This window comes from Eucalyptus grandis, chromosome 4 (genome assembly GCF_016545825.1).
Source record: "Eucalyptus grandis isolate ANBG69807.140 chromosome 4, ASM1654582v1, whole genome shotgun sequence".
NCBI lineage: Eukaryota > Viridiplantae > Streptophyta > Magnoliopsida > Myrtales > Myrtaceae > Eucalyptus > Eucalyptus grandis.
In genome coordinates, this window is record NC_052615.1 from 34,829,331 (window position 1) to 34,848,528 (window position 19,198).

The 19,198-nt window shown below is 43.2% G+C and overlaps 4 protein-coding genes and 1 long non-coding RNA gene across 5 annotated transcripts; 3 read left to right on the top strand and 2 right to left on the bottom strand.

The window, feature by feature from the left end:
• The first annotated feature begins 2,502 nt into the window (after positions 1-2,502).
• On the top strand, positions 2,503-5,408 carry LOC104442051. The gene has a single exon (XM_039311561.1). It carries the CDS (start codon positions 2,575-2,577, stop codon positions 5,236-5,238), a length of 2,664 nt encoding a protein of 887 aa, XP_039167495.1. The 5' UTR covers positions 2,503-2,574; the 3' UTR covers positions 5,239-5,408.
• Positions 5,409-5,865: 457 nt separating this feature from the next.
• Positions 5,866-7,927, top strand: LOC104442052 (pentatricopeptide repeat-containing protein At1g09190). Its single transcript, XM_010055344.3, has one exon. It carries the CDS (start codon positions 6,296-6,298, stop codon positions 7,757-7,759), a length of 1,464 nt encoding a protein of 487 aa, XP_010053646.2. The 5' UTR covers positions 5,866-6,295; the 3' UTR covers positions 7,760-7,927.
• A 540-nt stretch (positions 7,928-8,467) lies between these two features.
• LOC104442053 (glycylpeptide N-tetradecanoyltransferase 1-like) lies at positions 8,468-10,123 on the bottom strand. Its single transcript, XM_039310979.1, has one exon. The coding sequence runs from the start codon at positions 9,960-9,962 to the stop codon at positions 8,661-8,663; it is 1,302 nt and encodes a 433-aa protein (XP_039166913.1). The 5' UTR covers positions 9,963-10,123; the 3' UTR covers positions 8,468-8,660.
• A 3,266-nt stretch (positions 10,124-13,389) lies between these two features.
• On the top strand, positions 13,390-14,696 carry LOC104443203. The gene is made up of 3 exons (XR_005550363.1): positions 13,390-13,910; positions 13,992-14,382; positions 14,506-14,696. It is a non-coding gene; the product is annotated as an uncharacterized LOC104443203 (long non-coding RNA).
• Positions 14,697-15,476: 780 nt separating this feature from the next.
• On the bottom strand, positions 15,477-16,781 carry LOC104442054 (glycylpeptide N-tetradecanoyltransferase 1). The gene has a single exon (XM_010055345.2). The coding sequence runs from the start codon at positions 16,779-16,781 to the stop codon at positions 15,477-15,479; it is 1,305 nt and encodes a 434-aa protein (XP_010053647.2).
• Between the last annotated feature and the right edge of the window lie 2,417 nt (positions 16,782-19,198).

The window sequence follows — 19,198 nt, forward strand, 5'->3', positions numbered from 1 at the left end:
AATACCAAAATGAAAATACAATGAAAGATGAAAGATGAGTAATTGGTGTTACATACATCAACCCCAATATTCAATTTTTGAGTAAATTCTCATAAATTTTAAGGGCTAAATCAGGTCGGTTGAGTCTTTTAAGATACTTTTGAAACAAATGGGGTTGTGCTCTACCCGGCTCAACTTGATACTCAAAACACATATATCCTAAGTCATCAAGTCGGTTCGAGTCTCTCTCTGTTTTTTTTTTTTTTTAATATGTCGTGGAATTTATCTGTATTGCTCTATGTTGTTGCTATCATATAAAACAATAATGTCATCCACTTCTCACATATCCTTTATTTATATTAGTTAACTTGATTTTCGAAATCAATAATTTGGCTTAGTTTTTATTTTAACTTTTCGCTTTGTCTTTGAGACAAGACGAGCACTTAGTTAATCGGTGTTGAGTTTTAGATTAAAAATTTAAGAATTTTCATTTTTCTTACTTTTTTTCGGAAAATTTTGAAAAATTAAATATATATTTTATATATTACTAGTTTAGTCCAAGTGGGTAGGTAGGCATTTCCACACCTAGAACTGGAAACCGGATTGGTATCCATCGGTTTCAATAAATTAGAATCGAGAATTGGACCGATTCCTTTGGGAATTGCCGATTCTGGTTCAGTTTGGACAGTTCCTGGTTCTTTTATACACCCCTACTTTGTATTGTTGCTATTAAATAAAACAATCATGTCATTTACTTCTCACATATCCTTTATTTATATCAGTTGACTTGATTTTTGAAACCAATAAGTTGGCTTAGTTTTTTTTTTTTTTTTTTACTTTTTAGCTTTATCTTTTAAAAAAATGACTTTGTGTTTTACATTTGGCGGCCTTTATGGGCCTATTTTTAGCTTCTTTTTTAAATAAAAAAGAATGTCATAAAGAAAAAATATTAAATAAAATAGAATAACAATATCGAGGAAACTTGTGAGATGTGATCATGGTGTGATTATCCAGTATACTTGTGGGTCCTTCCGCTCGGATATATGGTAAATCTGTGCCGTTCATCAATCCATCATCTGAGATGTTCACCTCGATGGAACCGACCCTCCGATCATGAGAGTCATTCTAGGCTAAAGCAAGCGAGGCTGTTGTTCTCTTGTTGATTCATGAAAGTTAATGTTTTAGATTATTTGCCCAACTTTCATTTACGCTAGAAATGATTTGTCTTTGTAGTTGGTCGCATCATTGGCTATAGTGATTTCATGGATGAACTCGATATATCTAAAAGCACTTTTTTCTTTGCTCGCCATTAATGACACACAAATCTCTCGGTCATTCTATATAATGTAATTAGTATATGTTTATTTTTGCACATAACTTGTGAATAAATGAGTTGTGCATAAACAATACTCCATGTGTGGCACATTTGTCACGGCCAAGAGGTTTTAGTAACTAACTAAAGGGGCGTACCTTGCCGCGGAGGACCTCCTGAGATTACTAGGATTCTTAACAAGACTTCTTCCAGAACTTTCCAAGGGCGGGCGATGCCGTCATTACGACAAATTCTAGAAGTCTCCTGTAATAAGTGTCGGTAGTTGGTAAGTTTGGTGGTGCTATCTCGTCCGCCGGATGAAAAATTGATCAATGGATGTAATCAGAGGATCCCTAGTATAAGAATGGGTGCCCTCCCCTCATTTGTAACCATCCAAACATTTCAGTTGATCTAAGACTCATTTCTTTCTAGAGCTCATTTTTCTAGAGACTTTCTCTCTCTACGATCCGATCCGGGTAAACCGGGTAAAGCGAGTGAGTGTGCGATCGATCGATGAGAGACTTTTTTCTTTACGATTTGAGTAAATCGGGTAAAGCGAGTGAGTGTACGATCGATCGAGTAACGCTTGGCTTAGGTGATCCAAAATAAGTGTGCGATCAATCAAGCGCCGCGTGGTCATGATCACAATCAATCGGCCCGTGACACATGCCCAAAATGGCCCGTGACACATGCTGACACATGAGTGAGAGAGAAGAAGCCAAAAAAAAAAAAAAAAAAAGGAAACCCGACCTAACTCGAAGAATTACACAAATTTCTTTACTTATTAGCCGAGCTAAATGAGTTTTGAACCGAAAATACTTGACATATTTGGGTTGGGTGCGATCGGTTCAAGCCGGGTACACCCCTGGCCAGGAATAACATTGCCAGTGAGTCACAAAAGTCCGGTAGAAAAAGTGTTATTAAACTGGATTGGGAAATTTTGACCCAAAAAAATAGATTGGAAAATTAGAAAAAAAGTACTAGATTGGGAAAATTTCTCAAAAACTAAAAACTGGATTGGGAAAAAGAAAAAAAAAAAATTGAAAATAAAGCAATTAAACTGAATTGTGAAATTTTGACCCAAAAAAAGGATTAGATTGTGAAATTAGAAAAAAAGTACTAGATTGGGAAAATTTCTCAAAAAATAAAAACGAAATTGGAAAAAAGAAAAAAATTGAAAATAAAGCAGACTGCTGTGCTGAACCCCTACCCGAAATGCAGAAACCCTTCGTCTCCTCCGCGTCGCTCTAGCCCGGCTCACCGTCCGCTCCTCGCAAACAAGGATGGGCACCGAAACGGAGGACGAAACGGAGGCGAGGCGAGAAGCCGTCCTCCTCCAATCGCTGGCGGAGAACAAGTTCAAGTCCTCCAACCTCAAGTCCGCCATCAAGTACGCCCGCCGGGCCCACCGCCTCTGCCCCTCCGTCGACGGCCTCGACGGCATGGTCGCCGCCCTCGCCGTCCTCGACGCCGCCGCCCGGTCTCCGCCCGAGTACTACAAAATCCTCCAGGTGGAGCCCTTCGCCCACGTCAACGCCATCAAAAAGCAGTACAAGAGGCTCGCCCTCGCCCTCCACCCCGACAAGAATCCCGGATCGTGGTCCGAGGAGGCGTTCAAGGTCGTGGGCGAGGCGTTCCAGTTCCTGTCCGACAGGGTCAGGAGAAAGGAGTACGATGTCGGGTTGCGGGTCAGGATGCAGGAGGCGGCCGTGGAGGGAATGGGTGTGGCGGAGACGTTCTGGACCGCGTGCTCGCGGTGCCGGCTGCTGCATAAGTTCGAGAGGAAGTACTTGGGGCATAGCCTGGTCTGTCCTAGCTGTAGGAAGAGTTTTAAGGCCGTGGAGGTTGAGGGTGGGGAGGGAGGTGGTGAGGGGTCAAAGAGTGGAGTTGGACGTGAGGGATCGAAGGGAAAGGCGGGCGGTGTCCGTGTGGGTGTTAAGAGGAAGGCGAGTAGTGAGGGCAGGACAAGGGATGCCAAATTGAAGGAGAAAGTGGGTGGTGGAGGTGTAATTAAGGGTGGTGACCGTGGTGGCAGAAGTGGCGAGTGGGGTGGGGGAAGAATTGGTGTATATGTAGGTGGTAAGAAGAAGGTGAGTGGTGAGGACAGGATGAGAGATGTCAAGTTGAAGAAGAAAGTTGGTGGTGGTGTTGAAATATCGAATGGCGATGGTGGTGATGGAAGTGGCGGGTGGGGCGCAGGGAGAATTGGTGTCTATGTAGGTGCTAAGAAGAAGGTGAGTAGTCAGGAGAGGATGAGAGCTGATAGGTCGAAGGGGAAAGTGGGTGGTGGTGGTGATATAGAGGGTTCGGATGTTGATCATGTTTGTGGAAGTGGCGGGTGGGGTGCAGGGAGAATTGGTGTCTATGTAGGTGCTAAGAAGAAGGGGAGTAGTGAGGACAGAATGAGGGATGTCAAGTTGAACAAGAAAGGGGGTGGTGGTGGTGCTGAAATAGAGGCTTCAAATGGCGATCGTGATGGCGGAAGTGGCGAGTGGGGTGGAGGTAGATTGAGGAGGAGAGAATCCAGGACAAGAACAAATCTGATTGCAGAAGTAGTGAAACCGCCAAAAAAGAAGGGAGACAGAACTGAGGAGGAAACGATGACATTGGCAGAAATGCAGTTGGCAGTGAATAGAAAGATTGTCAAGGGAAAAATGAAATTAAAAGAGAAGGAGAAAGAAAAAGAGAAAGAGAAGGAGAAACAGAAGGAGCAGGTAGAGAAAGATGATGGAGGAAAGAAGGCAGAGGATGATGATGAGGATAGAAGAAAGGTTTCAAAGAAGGATGATACTTTTGAAGTTGAATCAACTCATGGAATCTTAAAGAGAAGTGGAGTTTCGGCAATTGAGATAAGGTATTCGAGGAGAAGTAGGACTTCGGGTATTAAGAGGCAAAGTCATTCAGAAAGAAGAGATGGTTCAGAAGTTGAGATGCAAATAACCGTTCCGAAAAAAAGAGCAACCTTAGAGCATGAGAAGTCAAGGGGTTCAAAGAGTAAGGATTTGGAGGCAAGAGATGGTTCGGAAGTTGAGATACAAATAACCGTTCCGAAAAGGAGAGCAAACTTAGAGCATGAGAAATCAAGGGGTTCAAAGAGTAGGGATTTGGAGGCAAGAGATGGCTTAGAGGTTGAGATGCAAATAACTCTTCCGAAAAAGAGAGCAAACTTAGAGCATGTGAAATCAAGGAGATCAAAGAGTAGGGATTTTGGGGCTATGACGGTCGTGGATTCAGACTTCTATGATTTCGATAAGGACAGAGTAGAAAGGTGCTTTAAGAAAGGGCAAGTGTGGGCTGTCTACGACGACATCGACGGACAGCCAAGGCATTATGGTTTGGTAAATGAAGTTATATGCATTAATCCGTTTGAGGTTAGACTTAGTTGGCTAGATGTACACTATAGCATGGTCCAGGATCTAGTTGGACAGGAGCAATTGGGTTTTCATCTATCCTGTGGGAGATTTAAGGTTGCTCAAGAAACGATTGTGAAGACTCTGAATATATTCTCACATGTGGTTGATTGCGAAAGGGCTGCCCGGGAAATCTACAGGATTTACCCAAAGAAAGGTTCAGTGTGGGCAGTCTTCAAGGAGGGGGTTTTGGATGCCGAAAGGAGAAATCTTTCAAACCGGGACGAATGCTGCTACGATATTGTAATCTGTTTAACTACCTATAGCGAAGTGCACGGTTTGAGCATGGCATACCTTGAGAAGGTGGATGGATTTAAGACCGTATTCCAGAGACGAGAGATTGGACTGCATGCTATCAGGTGGCTTGAAAAGGATGGAGTCGATCAGTTTTCACATCAGATTCCTGCCCGGAGGCTTTCTGGGAGTGACATGCCAGATGCTTTGAAAGAGTGTTGGGAGCTCGACCCCGCTTCCCTTCCTTCACATTTTCTGACCACGCAGTCACGGAGGCTGCAAATAATGCCATGTGCTTCTTGATATCTATCTCTACTTTCACTGATGTGGATCTTTTAGATATATATTGTGATGACATCTTGTTATAAGGAACATTGTCTGCCTTGTGATGCACAGTCAAATAGTACAATTAGAAAATCTGTAAATCATTCAGAGACTGTTTATTCTGTTTACATGAACATGTTTTAGAGTTCCTTGCGGCCAAATTAATCCTTTACTTGTTAAATGACAGTAGAGGGTAAAAGCCTTTTGTTGTTTTGTGTATATAGCGCTCATGTTTGGAGTTCTTCGGCCATACACAGAGAGGATCGTTTAACTTCCAATGAACCACTTCACAAGCAACAAATTGAGCTTGACAAAATTGCAAGCTTCTTCGGGAACTTAATATTGAGGCACTGTGGATTCCTGAAAGGCAAACATTAAAGTTCCAATCTCGACATCTGTTTCAGTTGCAGGGTGAATTAGGACTCTGTTTCACGGCGCTTTTTTGACTGTAGCTCCTCTGTTTTCGTCTCAGGGGACATGCACACACCCTCTTCTGATGAGAAGAGTAGTCTCTCTTCACGCTGGCCACTATGAGCCACGAACTCACTTCATCGTGCGCGATCTCTCCTGCACTATTCTAAGTACAATCCCTTCTCAAAGAAGTCAATAACTCAAAACTGTATCATATCGCCATCGAAGAATAAGAAAATCGCCTGCAACATTGAGTTGGCATTTTGAGAATTGAAACAAGTTCTCCATCGAAACTGTTTAGCGCGGCTCTGCGTATGCTGCATCATGCATTTTCACTGATGTCTTTTCCAGACGGTAAGATTATCTCGTTACTTAGACTTCATATTTAAAAGGTGAAAAGGCGCAAAGTCAGCTCCTTTGTACGACCTGGAATCGACGCCGTCGACAGCAAGTTCACCATGCTCAAACCCTGGTTCGAGGCTCGTGTCTTGCTAAGGTAGTAGGACGTTTTCGGCCATGGTCATTTTCTGGACTGTGGTTGTCCGGTGCCACGACATCCTCGTCCCCTCCGAACCTCTGAGCCTGCGCTCTCACGACCGCCATCGTCATTGATCCCTACCAGACCATGAAGAGGATAAGCTCGAGCTATCTGCAGGCGGAGCGAACCGTGCTGCGGCTCCTCCACGGCCGCGAGACCCGGACCCGGCTCACCCAGATCCACGCCTACTTCCTCCGCCACGGCCTCGATCAGTCCAACCAAGTCCTCGCGCACTTCGTCTCGGTCTGCGGCTCCCTCAACCGGATGCCCCACGCCGCGCGCGTCTTCGCCCAGGCCCAGTACCCGAACGTCATCCTCTTCAACGCCATGATCAAGGGCCACTCCCTCTGCGGACCCTTCGAGCGTTGTCTGGACCTGTTCTCCGCCATGAAGGGCCGCGGCATTTGGCCCGACGAGTACACATTTGCGCCTCTGCTCAAGAGTTGCTCGAGCCTCGGGGACCTGAGGCTCGGGAGGGGCTTGCACAGGGACGTGCTTGTTGCTGGGTTTGTGCGTTTTGCTTCGATTCAGATCGGGTTGGTCGAGCTTTATGCGGGATGTGCCGAAATGGGCGATGCACAGAAGGTGTTTGATGAGATGCTTCATAGGGAAGTGATTGTTTGGAACTTGATGGTTCGTGGGTTTTGTAGAGCTGGCGATGTCGAGATGGGTTTGGAGATTTTTCGGAGAATGAGTGAGCGGAATGTTGCTTCCTGGAATACGATATTTTCTTGCTTGGGGCAGAGTGGGAGGGATAGGGAAGCTCTGGAACTTTTCGATGAGATGCGGAAGCAGGGTTTCGAGCCAGATGAGGTAACGGTTGTCAGTTTGTTGCCTGTGTGTGCTCGTTTGGGTGCGGTGGATGCCGGGCAACAGATTGAATCCTATGCTGAGTCGAGCAGGCTTTTGAATGATTTCATCTCCGTTGGAAATGCAGTCATCGATTTCTATTGCAAGAGTGGAGATATGGAGGCTTCTATGCGGAAGTTCAGGGAAATGCCAAGGAAGAATGTGGTATCATTTAATACCATGATCACAGGCATGGCATTTAATGGAAAGGATCGACAAGGAGTCAAGTTATTTGAGGAGATGGCGACAGAAGGTGTGATTCCGAATGATGTTACTTTTGTCGGTGTATTGACATGCTGTAGTCACACCGGTATGGTGGACAGAGCGCGAGATCTGTTTGCTTCTATGAGCATGGATCACCAAATTGAGCCGAAGCTTGAGCATTATGGCTGTATGGTCGACCTATTAGGACGCAGCGGATGTGTGAGAGAGGCTTTTGAATTGATCAGGAAAATGCCTATGACACCAAATGCCGCACTCTGGGGCTCAGTGCTCAGCGCTTGCCGTACCCATGGGGATAAGGAGCTCGCAGAACTCACTGTTAAAGAGCTGATTAACCTCGAACCTTGGAATTCGGGTAATTATGTATTGTTATCAAACTTATATGCAGAAGCAGGGAGATGGAATGAGGTGGAGAAAGTAAGAGTCCAGATGAGAGGGCGCTGCGTTCACAAAGTAGCCGGCTACAGTGCTGTTGGATAGTAAGGAGATCTCATTCTTAAGGCTGATCCTCAATCAGTGAGCTGGGGAAGCTGGACGTCACGGCCGTCTAATGTGAAAGGTGCATGATGTGATGGAGACTTAGCCGGCCGAAGGATTGAGAACAGAGAACATCCTCAAAGATAATACACTTGATCCTTTACTGGTTAACTTCAAATTACTGATTTCTGTATGGTTACTATCAATTCACCAATCACAGAATCAGCTCCCTCGAATGGGAAGCGCAATTTTTAATGATTCAGAGAACGCATTGCAACAATTTAGAACATATTGGTGGGACTGAAGTAACAGATTATGATAATCTGTATTTACTTGCTGAGGAACTAGTCGATTAATTAAACAGGGTAAAAAAAAAATCAATCAAAAAGAAAAAAAAAAGAAACAGGGTCAAAATATTTGTTGTACTCGAGCACTTATTCTTGAGAAATTGAAAAGCAAATTCGCCAAGAAATTAAATTCTACCACTGGCCCTGGTGTTCTGCGGAGTTGAAAGACCAAGCCAGGAATTCTACCACTGACCTGGCTCAGTCAATACCAGTTGCAAAGATACCCCATAAACTTCCATCATTTGGCACAGAACATAGGTCGTTTCTGAAAGATATGGGAAATACATCACTGGATCAAAATAGTATGCACATAAAAGAGTGTAGAGCTAAAGCAAATGACTTATGAATGTAATTGTTACTCCGTACATTTCAACACTTGATTCATAGCTGAATCACCCGCTCAGAGCTTCCAAAATATTGTTTCACTAGGTCGAACAAATCAAAAATTCAAATGGGAGCAACGGCAGAACAAAGAATTATTGCATTTTTGCTCCCAAAGTAACTGCACAAAGAAAGAGTTTTCTTTCTCCACACCAGAACCAAACTCGGAGCTCAAGTTACAAAAGCACTAGGCCGAGCTCCATTGGCTTCAATGTATCTCTTAACCAGTAATTGTAGAGATAGTAGAGTTTCCCGTCACCTGGCCCAAATTTCAGTTCCTTTATAAAGGTTTCATTTTGCATGACATCCAAGGCATTGAACACATCATAGTCCTTTCGGTTGGCCACAATAAGAACATCATTCATCAGTTGAAGTAAAGGAGTCTTTGTGGCAACATTATAGAAAGAGTAAGCTGCCTTGAGAATTGAGTACTTCTGATTGCCCAGGATAGACGAAGGAAGACTATAGAAGCTGCAGAAATCAGTAATCTGATGAGATTCAGGGCTTTCCACCACATAACTGTCAACAACATTCTCGGTAGGAAGAAGCCAATGCTTTATGTCATTTTCATCGAAGTCTGGGGCGACTTCAAATTGGTTCAAGTAATTCCTCAGGAGCTGTGTGACTGCAGGAACATCATGAAGCTCCATCTGTCTGAACCCTGGGGTGCATGTTGAATCTGGTAACTTGTACAGCTTGATCATTCGACTCATTGTCATCCTTGCACCAAGTCTACAAAAACCAACATCAATCAGCTTCTTTGGGTTCAAAGACCTATGCCAGTATAGACAGGACGAAATTGGCGTTGGAAGGACCACTCCGGCAGTATAAGCAGCTTGCCAGATGTTTTCGAGGTGAACCCTCCTGGTGACCTCTTTGATCATGACAGGGGCAAGTCTTTTAGATCTGAGCTTCTTATGAACACACAGGAAATTGATCTCGGCCATGGCGACAACATTGTCACGAACACGAATTCTTGCAGGTACACCGGCAATGAAAGCAACCAATTTTTTTGAGCTCTTGACACGGACACCAATGTGCCAGCTCTTGCAGTAACCAGGAGGGCGGAGCGCCCAGCGAAGGAACTCCTTTGAATAATCGAACCGGAACATGTTCTTATCATCCTCTATGTAGTTGTGGGTTAGAAGATTACAAACCTCAGCACGCGTCTCTTCCGAATCAATATCGCAAGTGATCCATTCATAAAGATTAGGAAGGTTGTAGGGTTCTTGCTTCACTTCAGATAACGGGATAGGTGGTTCTATGGGGCCTTCGGGCAGACTAATATCTCCGATGTCCTTGAATTGCTTGACAGGTTGGGTTTCCCAAAACTTGTGCCTCATCCCTTGCAAGAGAGTCTCCTGTAGCCTCTTGGCGAGTGCATCGAGCACGGGGTCATTCTCAGGAGGAGCATTCTCATCAGGGTCAGGGTTTGGTGTCTCTTCAGGCGAATCGGAGGACGGATTGTTATCAACCATCTTGATCAAACTAATGAATGCTGCGCGAGGGGGAAAAAGAGCCTTGTCAATCAGCTAAAGAAACTTGCTGGCTGCTGACTTAACGAACGAAACACGCCTTTTCACACTGTTCAACAAAACGGAAGCAATGTAAAGAACTTATCCCCCTCCCCATTCCATCCATTTCTATAACCAGCGGATGATACATTCTCATGCAATCAAACCTGAAAAACACAGAATATAAAGAAACGCAAATCCCAAACCCACTGACTTCTCCCAAAGAACCCGATCAAAGCATCGAATTTCGATCCCGGACACACACGGTTACAACAGAAAGGGCGAAGAAGAAAGGAGCCCGCGATGATCCCACATCAACAAATCACACGAAGAAGGCAATCAATGCACAAAGATGCAAATGTGATGATGATGCAAACCAGCGAGCAAGAAACCGATTGCTGGCGAAGTGCCGAAACACGGGCAAAGGGTGAGGGCGTTTGAAGAAACTTTCTTGCGGGTGGCGCGACGATGATCGCAAGCAAGAGCAAGGGAGATATTCGAGAAGCGAGAGCAAGAAAGAGAGCACAGATTCGGGGGCTGAACAGAGAGAGTTGCAATGAAATTCAGGCGTTTCTTGATGAACTTTGAATCTTCCACGGAAGGAGGGAGAGAGAGTTCGAAATTTTCCCTCTCCTTTCAGGTAGTTAGTTATTGCGTTTTGGGCCGCCCACGGGCCGCGGCCCACCAGTCATCGGGTCGGCGCGGCCTCAAAACTTGGGCTTCCCCCCATCTTGCCCTTCGCCCCTTTCGCGGGTCGAATTTTCTAAGTTAAAAAAGATTGGAAAATAACACTATAAAATTCAAATTATTTATGAAAATCTTTTGCATTCCTCGGTTTTTACTTTACTTGAACTTCATTCGATTTGTGCATTCACTAGAAATTGTTAACGTGAATGTAGGATTATTATTGAGCTGAATTTTTGGACTATCAAAAATGGGTCTCATCAATATCTGATGATTCGGATTCAGTTTAGTGTGTGTACTGCGATTACCAAATGATTTTCCGAGTTTCACTAGAGCAATTATGATTTTGAAATCCATTCAGAACAGGTGTGTAGATCAAAACCACTGTTATCTGGTCTACACGTTAGTTGAATTTTTCACACTTTTTATTTTAGGGAAGGTAATTTTATCTACCATAACGGTATCTGTATTACTTTGGTTCAATTGAGGCAAATAAAATCCATGATCAGTAGGCTTTGTGTTGGGATGGAGTGACATTTCCCAAGGGACGACAGGGAAGGATATGTTCGGCCTTGCCTCACGAATCCACTGGCCCTTACCCACGATCCTATGTTTGAATTTTGGAGATTTCTAGCAAAAAACTAGTCTCTTTACCTAAGTTGTATTGCCTTGGTAATATAAAGGTTTCCTTTAGTTTTTTTGTATCTTCCTCATAAATTCCAATATTAATGTGAATACTTGCATTAAATTACTCCTTTTTCTCATCAATTTATCACGGTAATTTAACAAACTGAACTTTATGTGTACGCCAATAGATCTAAGAATTACAAATTCAGATTATTTTTTCCCGTAAATGATTCCCCCCCAAACGAAATTTTTTTCCACAGATTATTACATAAATTAAATCATATTTATTGAACAATCTGTTCAAATATATAAACTTGCTAAAGTTGGAAATGAAGTATATGAATATGCCCTACATAGGCTATAAGGCAGGGATGGGATATCACTAATACGACTAATCGGTTCCCCGTCCGGTCTAGTTCCGAGGTGGAACCAGGAACCAGACCGGGAGGACCAATTCTCAGATTCTGAAATCAAGAACCGAACTGACTAGTCTTGGAATCAAGAACCGAACCAACCAACTGGTTCAGTCTAGTCTAGTGGAACCAGTAAATTTGCTATTTTGTGCCAAAAATAAAATGAGAAATGAGAGAAATTGGGAGGAATTAGGTTTGTTTCTTAAAAAATATTATATATATTAATTAATAAAATTGATTAATTGGTCCGGTCCGATTGGTCTAGTTCATACCTTGGAACCGGGAACCAGACTGCTCTCTTTGAGAACCACCCAAAACTGGCCGATCTAGTTCGATCCAAGCGGTTCTGTGCACACCCCTAATCACACTAATAATAATGGGACCAACAAAGGAGGATGCTGCACCCGCCGTGCCCTATTGCCATCCCTAATTTTTGCCATCTTCATGTAACAACCTCCTCTCTTGTCCCACATCACCTAGGGAGGGAGGTCTTGGTTAGCTTATAAGACTTTGGTCCATCTAATTTGTGTAACGCGTTTTAAAGCCGTGAGGGAAAAGACGGTGGCTGGGATGGTGGTGCGTCCGCGTCAGGGCGGGTGACCCAAAGCGGACAATATTACACAGTGGGGCCCGGGATGTTACAAGTGGTATCAGAGCCGACTTCCGACTGCGTGTGGGACCACAACTTGAATGCTGTTCTGATGCCGTTCTGATGCCCATGGGGCCGTATTCTGTTAAGAGATGGAGAGTGTAACAACCTCCTCTCTTGTCCCACATCACCTAGGAGGCCATAGCGAGGAGGACGCTATTCTGTTAAGAGATGGAGAGTGTAACAACCTCCTCTCTTGTCCCACATCACCTAGGGAGGCCATCATCACCTAGGGAGGCCATAGCGAGGAGGCCATAGCTTGTCCCACATCGCCTAGGGAGGGAGGTCTTGGTTAGCTTATAAGGCTTTGGTCTCTCTAATCTGTATAACGCGTTTTAAAGCCGTGAGGGAAAAGACCGTGGCTGGGATGTTGATGCGTCCGCGCAATTGACCCAAAGCGGACAATATTACCCTCACTTCAAGTTAGTCGACAGAGCCACCATACCCTCAATTGCCTAGTTTACATCTTATAAAAAAAAGTCCGTGCTTAACAAAAATTCATTTCCAATATTAAACCAATTTTTGTGGAGTCTTGCTTGTTCTAGGATTGATACATTTGCAACTGCATAGAGAATATGAAATGATTGTGGGCGACGGCTTTTCATCTCAGTATCTAGAGAAGTTCTAGAGCGGTTTCATAGAATTCGACTCCGACTCATCTTTTGTGTGAGGTCAATATAAACCGTAATTCCACATTGCTAAAGTATGTGAAATGGACCTTATATACATGTAATCTCGCAATCTTATTGAAAAAAAAAGCTCTATAAACAAAATGAGGAACCAATTAAATGCATATTTAAATGTTAAAGATTTTCCAATTTTATTTATAAGTAAATTTATAATTTTTGCATGCCTTAGAATCTCAACCTATTATGTTCTGTGCTATTTCATTCTTTTGTTCTTCACTTCTATGATGGTAATGCTTTGAATTGATTTGGGTGTGTCACTGCTATAAAGCCTTGCCTCTTCCCTGCCCTCTTCGTCCTCAAATCTTCTCTGTACCTCTCGTTGGGTCAATATAGTCTCAGTCCAAAACCAAAAATGTCTCCCCGCCTAATGAGCCCACCGCAAAAACGGCTAACCCGATCGAATCGTGGGTTCAATATGCTGATCTAGTACCAGCCGGTGTTAAAGTGTTGGTCGTCGAGAGAGATTCCGTAACCCTAGCCATTGCTTCGAGGATGCTTCTTATGTTCGGATACAAAGGTTCTTGTTGGAAGATGGAAATACGGTTGTCCTTCTCTTGTTTTAGTACTCTATTAACAGCAATATAGCATGTGCTTCTTGAGAATGAAAAATCTAGTCATTTTATTCTTGTGTTATTTTCACTTTCCCTGGCGAAGAGTTTTCTTTCGTCCCCATTTTGATCGTCTCATTCACTTCCAGTCGTGACTGCCAAAAGCACTGGCGACGCGTTATCCATCATCCAAGAAAGGCAGGACAACCTCGACCTCATCCTAACCGAAATTCACTTGCCCGACGCAGACAAGTTCGAGGTCTTAGAGAAATTAGGAAGAGCGTCCAATTTGCTGGTTATTGGTAAGTGTACTTTCGCCCACTAAAATTGCTAGCTTCATTCATGAGTAAAGATTTCTCACTCTTGTGTTTGTTCTTCTGTAGTTATGACAGCTGATAATAACGAGGGCACAGTATTAGGTGCGCTTCTAAACGTGGCTTTGTTTTATCTTCTGAAACTGATCGACAAGTTCGACATCAGAGACCTTTGGCAATTTTCGTTCATGAGGAAAAGAGATCAAATGGCACAAGTCACAGAGGACAATACCGATCAAGAGTCGTCCGAGGAGGAGGGCAATGACGAACCGAAGAGCCAACTACCTGTGATTGCCGCGAAGCAAGGTGAAGCACGGCCGAGAAAACAGGAATGTGAAGAAGTGGATAGAGACAGAGGATGACAGTGCCGACTTGCGACCCCACAGGAAGATAAAGTTAACATGGACTAATGAACTATAAAAGAAATTCTCACAAGCGATTCGACTCTTAGGCATTGACAGTAAGGACTAAAGAGTCCGTTGGATCTACCATCTAATTTAATGCCCCCTATCTATCTAATATAGACGTGATGCTTTCTCTCGATTCAACAGTAACTAAGGGTTGATAAATTTTTTGTTCGCAGGTGCTCAGCTAAAGAAAAGTCTTCAGCTCGTGAATGTCCGTGGTCTCAGGAAAGCAAGTGTCGGAAGCCGCTCATAGGTCAGTTTTAGATATTCAGGCCACATTGACAAGACATATGAGAATTGTAACATTAAAAACCGTATTTAAATTTTCTACTTTATAACGTGCATTACTAGACGACGTGATGTGTGATGATACGGCAGCTTTTTCGGTTGCTGGAGGCTTTTGAAATAGTTTTATGAGCATTAAATGAATCAGAGGTTCGCCTGGAAACTTAATGAATTTGATCAAAATCATTTGAACGCGGCGATTTTTTTGGGTAAAAATACCACCCTTCCTTGAAACAAGACCAAGATACCATCTTGAAGATGGTGCATCCGGAATCGCATCGCTTGTCATCCACAATGGATGATGATAATATGTGTTTACTTGCTAAGGAACTAGTTGTTCGATGGAACATGGTCACGACTTTTGTTGTACTGGAGCACTGGCTCTTGAGTAATTGAAAAGCAAATTTGCCAAGAAATTAAATTTTAAGCCCTGGTGTTCTGCGGAGTTGAAAGATCAAGCCAGGAATTCTACCAATGACCTGGCTCAGTCAATACAAGTTGCAAAGATACCACATAAACTTCCATCATTTGCCACGTAACATAATAGGTTGTTTCTGAAAAATATCGGAAACAAATCACTGGGTCAAAATAGTATGCGCATAAAAGAGTGTAGAGCTAAAGCAAATGACTAATGAATGTAATTGTTACTCCATACATTCCAACACTTGATTCATAGTGAATCCCTCGCTGATGAAGCTCCCAAATTTTGGTTTCACTAGGTCGACCACATCGAAAATTCAAATGGAAGCAACAGTAGAACAAAGAATTATTGCAGTTGTGCTCTCAAAGTTACTGCACAGAAAAAGACTTCTTTCTCCTCATTAGAGCCAATGAAGATCGGTTGGGGCTTTTGGAGCTCAAGTTACACAAGCACTAGGCCGAGCTCCATTGGCTTCAATGCATTTCTTAACCGATAATTGTAGAGGTAGTAGTGGAGGTTCCCGTCAAGGGGCACAAATTTCAATTCCTCGAAGAAGGTGACATTTTGCATGACATCCAACGCATTGAACTCGTCGTAGTCCTTTTGCTTGGCCACAATAAGAACGTCATTCATCAGCTGAAGCAAAGGAGTCTCTGTGGCAACATTATAGAAAGAGTGAGCTGCCTTGAGAATTGAGTACTTCTGATTGCCCAGGATAGACGAAGGAAGACTGTAGAAGCTGCAGAAATCAGTAATCTTATGAGATTCAGGGCTTTCCACCACATAACTGTCAACAACATTCTCCTTAGGAAGAAACGAATGCTCCACGTCATTTTCATCGAAGTCGGGGGCGACTTCAAATTGGTTCAAGTAACTCCTTAGGAGACGTGTGACTGCAGGAACGTCATGAAGCTCCATCTTTCTGAACCCTGGGGTGGATGTTGAATCTGGTAACTTGTACAGCTTGATTGTTCGACTCATTGTCATCCCTGCCCCAAGTCTAGAAAACCCAATATCAATCAGCTTCTTTGGGTTCAAAGATCTATGCCAGTATAGGCAGGACGAAATTGGCGTTGGAAGGACCACTCCAGCAGTATAAGCTGCTTGCCAGATGTTTTCGAGGTGAACCCTCCTGGTGACCTCTTTGATCATGACAGGGGCAAGTCTTTTAGATCTGAGCTTCTTATGAACACACAGGAAATTGATCTCGGCCATGGCGACAACATTGTCACGAACACGAATTCTTGCAGGTACACCGGCAATGAAAGAAACCAATTTTTTTGAGCTCTTGACACGGACGCCAATGTGCCAGCTCTTGCAGTAACCAGGAGGGCGGAGCGCCCAGCGAAGGAACTCCTTCGAATAAGCGAACCGGAACATGTTCTTATCGTCCTCTACGTAGTTATGGTTTAGAAGATTACAAACCTCAGCGCACGTCTCTTCCGAATCAATATCGCAAGTGATCCATTCATAAAGATTAGGAAGGTTGTAGGGTTCTTGCTTCACTTCAGATAACGGGGTAGGTGGTTCTATGGGACCTTCGGGAAGACTAGTATCTCCGGTATCCTCGAATTGCCCGACAGGTTGTGTTTCCCAAAACTTGTGCCTCATCCCGGGCAAGAGAGACTCCTGAAGCTTCTTGGCGTCTGCATCAAGCACGGGGTCATTCTCGGGAGAAGCATTCCCATCAGGGTCAGGGTTCGGTGTCTCGTCAGGCGAATCAGAGGACGGATTGTTATCCACCATCGTGATCAAACTAATGAATGCTGCGCGAGGGGGAAAAAGAGCCTTGTCAATCAGCTAAAGAAACTTGCTCGCTGCTGACATAACGAACGAAACACGCCTTTTCACACTGTTCGGCAAAAGGCAAGCAATGTAAGGAACTTATCCACTCCTTATCCTATCCATATCTATGAGCAGCGGAAGATACATTCCCATGCAATCAAGCCCGAAAAACACAGAATATAAAGAAACGCAAATCCCAAACCCATTGAGTCCTCCCAAAGAACCCGATCAATGCATTGACTTTCGACCCCAACACGCGGTTAGAACAAAAGGGTGAAGATGAAAGGAGCCTGCGATGAACCCACATCACCAAGTCGCACGCAGAAGGCAACCGACGCACAAAGATGCAAATGCGATGATGATGATGCACACCAGCGAGCAAGAAACAGAATGCGGGTGACGTGCTGAAACACGGGCAAAGGGCGAGGGCGTTCGAAGAACCTTTGCTTGTGGGGAAGGCGACGATGATGATCGCGAGCAAGAACAAGAGATATTCAAGAAGAGGGGGAGAGAGCGCAGATTCGCGGGCTGAACAGAGAGTGTTGCAATGAATTCAGGCGTTTCTTGATGAACTTTGTATCTTCTACGGAAGGAGGGAAAGAGAGTCAAAATTTTCCCTCTTCTTTCAGGTAGTTAGTTAATGCGTTTTGGGCCGCCCACGGGCCACGGCCCACCACTTATCGGGTCGGCGCGGCCTCAAAGATTCATTTTTTTTTCCATTTTTTTTTTGTTTTTTGAAATGCTTTTTTATTTTATTCAATTAATATTTTGGTTAGATAAATTAGAATTTAAGTCACGTTATCGCTACATAGGAGAGAGAAAATATTAAAAAAACCCACGTCAGCATTTTCCCTTAGTCTAAATGGATAGAATTAATGGAAAGACTTGATTATATCAATTTGATAAATTTTAGGATTCAATTACACTTTCATGACAAGTTTTAAAACTTTTGTGACAAGTTTTAAAACTTTTAGTGCATATATCCCTTCTTTAAATTTAAAAAAAAAAGAATAAGGAAATGATTTTTTTTTTTTAAATTCAATGTAAAAAGAACGGTTTAAACAATTTTTAGCAGAAGCACACCGGAAGGGTATGGTGCTCACTTTCGAATAGAAAATTTTCGCCATATCACTTAAATTGGAAAAAAAAAAAACCGATTACTTAAATGCTTACAACAATATATTCCAAACAAAATAAATTACTAGCATTTATGATTAAAAGTTTTATTCGAGGTACCTTTTTTTAAAAAGAAAATCAGTCCACGTGGACAATCCAACATGGCTGGTTTTGTAAAACGATATCGTTCGCTCGGACACTCTCTCTCTCTCTCTCTCCGTCACCTTCTCCTTCTCCTCCTATTTCACCATCCTCTCCATCGCCGCCAATGGAACCCACCCATCACGCCAAGCAACACCGTCCTCTTCATTGAAAAAGATCGTCTCGTTTCACCTTAGCCATCAGGAGATCACCGCCTTGCTGTTCTCAGTTGCGTCCATGGTTGTGATTTGTCAAGTTCTATTTTCCTTGTCTTTCGACTGAAAGCTTCAAAAAGCCGGAATCACGGTTGTGGTCTTGCAGATCGTTTATGGATTTCGATTCCAAATGCCGCTAACATTGCTCGACATTGTTGTTTGTTGTTGTTTGTTGCCATTCGTCATAAGCCGTCTCTGCTTCATCTCCGGACAAGCACCAAGAGTGCTTTGTTTCACTCTATTCTATCACTGAAAATTTCAAAGGTTGTTGGATCTCGTTCTAAGTCTTCATAACGATTTCAATTTCAAGTATTGACAAGTTTCAAAGTCAGTTCACACTTATTTAATCATCAATTGTGGCTAGAATCTCTCTTCATCAAGGTATGATTCTATTTGCTCAATTTGGGTTTATCGAGGACAAAAATAGCGGCATCAAAATCTAATTTCTGATTGAATAACAATCCAAGTTAACTTGAAAATCAAAAACATGATTGTCTTGTGATTAACAAAAACTAAAGTTTCTTTTGAGATTTTTTTTTAAGTATATTGGATACGTTTGAATGAAATTTTTATCCCATTGCTTTCATTTTTTCGAACTCAAGCTTTTGATGATGCTAACCAATTTTCAAATTTTGTCGCGTCTAAAATCTCGTTAAATTAGGTGAAAATACAAGCCATATCCTATTTAGGACAGAATGCCGTCTTGTTGTAATATGGGATTTCACCGAGAAAGGCCGAAGAGATCTGCACAATTTTATTAAAAGCACCAAAGGGTGCCTGTATATCGTACACCGAATGGAGTCATTTCATCAAACAGTTGAAGCACTATGGCCGCAACACCCAAAGCCGTTTCGCACCTTCTTAGCGATGCATAAGAATCCATAATGGTCGTTTTTTAACGTACCA

What these genes read in the sequence shown, in the direction of transcription:
- LOC104442051 (XM_039311561.1), top strand. Translation starts at nt 2,575, where the DNA reads ATGGGCACCGAAACGGAGGACGAAACGGAGGCGAGGCGAGAAGCCGTC.
- LOC104442052 (XM_010055344.3), top strand. Translation starts at nt 6,296, where the DNA reads ATGAAGAGGATAAGCTCGAGCTATCTGCAGGCGGAGCGAACCGTGCTG.
- LOC104442053 (XM_039310979.1), bottom strand. Translation starts at nt 9,962, where the DNA reads ATGGTTGATAACAATCCGTCCTCCGATTCGCCTGAAGAGACACCAAAC.
- LOC104442054 (XM_010055345.2), bottom strand. Translation starts at nt 16,781, where the DNA reads ATGGTGGATAACAATCCGTCCTCTGATTCGCCTGACGAGACACCGAAC.